The sequence below is a fragment of the Nicotiana tabacum genome, chromosome 22 (assembly GCF_000715075.1).
Source record: "Nicotiana tabacum cultivar K326 chromosome 22, ASM71507v2, whole genome shotgun sequence".
NCBI classification, from domain to species: domain Eukaryota; kingdom Viridiplantae; phylum Streptophyta; class Magnoliopsida; order Solanales; family Solanaceae; genus Nicotiana; species Nicotiana tabacum.
The window spans coordinates 162,511,546-162,516,649 of NC_134101.1; the positions used below are offsets into that span (position 1 = coordinate 162,511,546).

The 5,104-nt window shown below is 38.6% G+C and overlaps 1 protein-coding gene across 1 annotated transcript; it reads left to right on the top strand.

The window, feature by feature from the left end:
- The first annotated feature begins 251 nt into the window (after positions 1–251).
- Positions 252–4,808, top strand: LOC107818988 (protein TRANSPORT INHIBITOR RESPONSE 1). Its single transcript, XM_016645069.2, has 3 exons — positions 252–892; positions 2,440–2,932; positions 3,627–4,808. Exons 1-3 carry the CDS (start codon positions 438–440, stop codon positions 4,422–4,424), a joined length of 1,746 nt encoding a protein of 581 aa, XP_016500555.1. The 5' UTR covers positions 252–437; the 3' UTR covers positions 4,425–4,808.
- Positions 4,809–5,104: the final 296 nt, after the last annotated feature.

The window sequence follows — 5,104 nt, forward strand, 5'->3', positions numbered from 1 at the left end:
ACAAACTAATTTTCATAAAAAATACTTTTGAGAAAAATACTTTAAAAAAAAGTACTTTATCAAAGTAAACTGGGCTATAAATAAAGTATTCACGTAAATCAAATGGGCGAAGTAAATTGTAAACCTTGCACCCTCAACCCTGGTAACATTTTGACCACGCATACGACTTAACTCTACTAAGCCCTGGTTACATATTGACCGCACCAGTGACCAATCCTAACACCCCCACCCCTCACCCCCACCCCAATTCCAACATCATCACATAATAAAACCTTATCTTCTCTGCAGTACACACACACACACACTCTTTCTTCTCTCTCTACACAGAGCAAATCTAAGCTCGTTAATGTCGATTCAGATCTGAAGCACCTCAGCAAAAACAGGAGCACTGTGAGCCAGTGAAATTCCAGTTTTAACCCTCCCATCTCCGTACGACAATGGCGTACTCATTCCCGGAAGAAGTTTTAGAACACGTGTTCTCCTTCCTCAGCTCCGACCAGGACCGGAACTCCGTATCCTTAGTCTGCAAATCATGGTACGAGATCGAACGCTGGTGTCGGAGGAGAATCTTCGTCGGAAACTGCTACGCCGTGAGCCCTAGCCTCATGATCCGACGGTTCCCAGAAGTCAGATCTGTAGAGTTAAAAGGAAAACCTCATTTTGCTGACTTCAATCTGGTCCCTGAAGGTTGGGGTGCTTACGTGCACCCTTGGATTGTGGCTATGTCTAGGTCTTACCCTTGGCTTGAGGAAATTAGGCTTAAGCGTATGGTAATTACGGATGAGTCCTTGGAGTTGATTTCTAAGTCGTTTAAGAACTTCAAGGTGCTAGTTTTGTCTTCTTGCGATGGTTTTACTACTGATGGTCTTGCTTCTATTGCCGCTAATTGCAGGTGAAGCCATTTTCTGTCGCTAGCCATTTCTCTCTCTAGTTAATGCATTTTCTTTTTTCTGTTTGGCTAGCTGTAGTGCGTTTAGTTGTGGTTAAAGTTTTAATCTTCGGGTCTTTGTTTAGCTCACTTGTTTATTTTGATCTAATTTTGGGTATTAATGATTCCTTAAGCTTTTCGAAATAAAAGTTTTATACATTTTTAGGAACTACATTAAAAGTTACTGTATGCATTAATACAATTTTTTATAGTTAAAGTAATGTTTTCTCACTATTCATTTTCTTCTCTCTATTTTACACCTCCTTTTTATGTTTTGCTTACTGTAGTGTATTTAGTGGTGATTAAAGTTTTAATCTTTGGTAATTAGATCTAGTTTTTGGGTATATTCGGACAATGATTCCTTTAGTTATTTGAATGAAGTTGACGTTTATAGCAACTATATAGAAAGTGTCACTGTATATGTTAGTACACTTTTTTATAGTTAAAAGTAATTCGAAGATATTTTGAAAAAATCTTAGTCAAAGAATGGTACCGGTTGATTTCAAATGGTAATAGTGCTTTAGAAATTGGAACCAGGGACTAATTGTATGTTGGTGTATTGTAGTTAAATCTTAACCTTTTTGGAGAATGCAGTAAGCACTTTGGTTTTAGACGTTGGGTTTAGTATTTGTTACTGGTATGGTTCATGTTCCAATTTGTAGGAATTATAATTATTTTATTGGGTAGATAGTCGAAATGAAGTATCTACTGTAGATGAATTAATCTTTTATGTAGTTGACGAACTGGCATTTTCTTGTTTCACGCTGTTCCCATTTTACTCTTTTGTTAGAAAACATGTTAATAGTGTTGTGATGCTGTCTTGCTGCTATATTGCATCTAACTGACGCATCTGGCTTTTGATTTCTGAACTTTTAATTTTTTTTTCAACTTCTTTCTGGTATACTTCTGGTCCTTAATTGCCAGATTTTTATTGAATGATCAGAGGTCAATAGTTTCCTATACTTCCTTTACTAAATAGTGAAATTGTGGGTTTTCTTATTGGACTTAAAACAGCTGGAATTTCTTTTATGGTTAAATTCTTGTGGCAGACACTGGATAATTAGGAAGTAATTTATTTCTGTTGTTAAGTGCATTTTGCTTTCCCTCTCATTATGTAACTGCATTTTGAATTGTAAGAAACATTCTGCTTTAACTCTGCTTTGTTTTTAAGTTTTGGAGATTTGAATGTTATCTGAATTCTCTGGACAATTCCACATGTTTGTTTCTTGGTCCTTTGGTGAGAGGCTTTTGAATCAGGGTGGAGTTTTGTAATGGAGTATATCCGTGGTTCAATGTTGAAATGGTTAAGTGTATTGGGATAGGAAATGAGGTTTTATTGAATCCCACTTCTGAAAATGTGTCAATATGAGGCAAACATGATTTTGATTCCTCCATATTGATCTTGTGCATATCAGCTGACTGATTTTATCATTCAGTGTCCGGCGTGCTTCAAATTATAACAGAATGATTATGTAGATAGGCGTTCTCATGTAAATCCTGTTTTATTGCAGGAATATTAGAGAACTGGACTTGGGAGAGAGTGAAGTGGAGGACCTTAGTGGACATTGGCTTAGCCATTTTCCTGATAGCTGCACATCACTTGTTTCACTTAACATTGCCTGTTTGGCTTCTGAGATCAGTTTCTTAGCTTTGGAGCGTTTGGTTGCCCGCTCTCCTAATTTGAGGACTCTTCGGATAAATCGTGCTGTACCCCTTGAGAAGCTTCCGAATCTGCTTCGCCACGCTTCTCAGTTGATTGAATTTGGTACAGGCGCCTACTCCGCTGATGTACGGTCTGATGTCTTCTCAAACCTGACAGAAGCTTTTTCAGGCTGCAAGCAACTTAAAGGCTTGTCTGGGTTTTGGGATGTTGTTCCGGCTTACCTTCCAGCTATATATCCTGTTTGCTCCAGACTCACCTCTTTAAATTTGAGCTATGCTACCAGTCAAAACCCTGACCTTGGCAAGCTCATAAGTCAGTGTCACAACTTGCAGCGGTTGTGGGTATGTTCTAGCTTGCGTTTTAAATTTTTCGAAGAGTTAATTGATTTTCTTGATACAGCAACTGCAGACATGTTTTTTTTTTCCCTGAGAAAGGAGAAGAAGAGGCATGATCATGTTTAACATCATACTAGCTGTGATAATATTTAAAAGAAATTCTATGAGAAGAATAAAAAAATAGCTTGTTCGTATTTGTGCCAATTCCTAACTGCCACAGATCAACCAATCAACTACGACTTAATCCCAATTTAGTTGGTGTCAGCTTTTTGGATCCTCGTAAACTATTTGACTATATTCAGGTCCTTTTCATTCCAATACTAAATAATTTGTCTTTTAAGTAACAATTTTCAAGGGATAGGCAAAAGGTAAATGTTCTGTAGATTAACTTCACCTTTGCTGGTTAGGAAGATTCCAGGCGACAATATTTTATACCGTATTGCTACGTAACTCACCGTCCATGAAAGTTAAAGCTAAACTTTACATGCTTGATTGTGATCTGGATGAAAGGGTTTGTTGTTTAAACTTGTGCACCCGATGCACATATTAATCCATCTAAATGAGATTGTTATGCTAAAAAATTGCATGTATATTTTGCTAGTAGCTTTTCCTAACTGTTCTATAGTTTTTCTTGCCATTATTAACTTCGGTACCATGTCTAAGTGTTGAATTACTTAACTTGCAATGAATATCACTGCAGGTGCTAGACTACATTGAAGATATTGGTCTTGAGGAACTTGCTGCCAATTGTAAGGACCTTCAAGAGCTGAGGGTGTTTCCTTCTGATCCTTTTGCTCCTGAACCAAATGCAACCTTGACGGAGCAAGGCCTTGTAGCTGTCTCAGATGGCTGCCCAAAGCTCCAGTCTGTTTTATACTTCTGCCGTCAAATGACAAATGCAGCTTTAGTTACTATTGCTAGGAATCGTCCTAACATGATTCGTTTTCGCTTGTGTATTATTGAGCCTCGAAGTCCCGATTACTTAACTCTTGGGCCGCTTGATACTGGTTTTGGGGCCATTGTGGAGAACTGTAAAGAATTGCGGCGACTTTCACTTTCTGGCCTCCTTACTGATCGTGTCTTTGAGTACATAGGGACCCATGCTAAAAAGTTAGAGATGCTTTCCATAGCTTTTGCTGGGGACAGCGATTTGGGACTCCACCATGTACTCTCTGGCTGTGAAAGCCTCCGGAAGTTGGAGATCAGAGATTGTCCCTTTGGAGACAAGGCTCTCTTGGCCAATGCTGCAAAGCTTGAGACAATGCGATCCCTTTGGATGTCTTCTTGTTCAGTAAGTTTTGGAGCATGTAAGCTGCTAGCTCAAAAGATTCCTAGGCTTAATGTTGAAGTCATAGATGAGAGGGGTCCTCCAGATACAAGGCCAGAAAGCTGCCCTGTAGAAAAACTTTACATATATCGAACAGTGGCTGGACCGAGGTTTGACACGCCTGGTTTTGTTTGGAGAATGGATGAAGATACAGCAGTGAGATTGTCTTGAGCCATATAGCAATTGGGAATTCTTCACAAGGAATGATGGCAGGTATTAGTGCTATGTTTATCCTCCTGCATTTGTTTTGTAACGCCTTATTGTAGTTGCAGTGCAGTTGAGGTGGGAACATCACAGCTAAAAAGTATAGAGAGGCTTGAGAGCTCATATGCCATCAATTTTCTTTTGGCTGAGCTACTTTACAGCAGCTTGCTGTCAATAAAGAGTTTGAACTCTGAGTTGCTGTGTATCATCTAGAGTAACAGTTATTTCTTTTTCTTTGGGTGGAGGCAAATTTTTGCCATGTATGTGTTATTTGCAGACTTTGCTTCATTATGTATTTGTTTCTTTCTTCTTTCTTCTAGTGACTTTTTCTCTAATGGCAGATTGCCATCTTGAACTTTAATAAGTTACTTAGGATAATGTATGACAAAATGTTAGTTGTAGCTCTTTTAGTAAATTAATTGTACCATGCTGAAGGGGAGCCTTGATACAACAGTCAGAGATCAAGGGTTCAAGTGGTGAGAACACTCTCTTGCAGATATGCAAGGGAAAATTGCATACTGTAGAATTATTGTGGTCCAGCATTTCTCCTACCCACACATAGCAGTAGGTTAGTGCACTGGGCTGGTCTAGGATCTTTTTATTTGTACCAGCCATTAACTTTGACAAACTCTAAATTGGCTTGGCAT

Coding starts and splice junctions, on each gene's coding strand:
- LOC107818988 (XM_016645069.2), top strand. CDS start 438: ATGGCGTACTCATTCCCGGAAGAAGTTTTAGAACACGTGTTCTCCTTC. Junction 893..2,439: donor TCTATTGCCGCTAATTGCAG/GTGAAGCCATTT, acceptor GTTTTATTGCAG/GAATATTAGAGAACTGGACT. Junction 2,933..3,626: donor ACAACTTGCAGCGGTTGTGG/GTATGTTCTAGC, acceptor ATATCACTGCAG/GTGCTAGACTACATTGAAGA.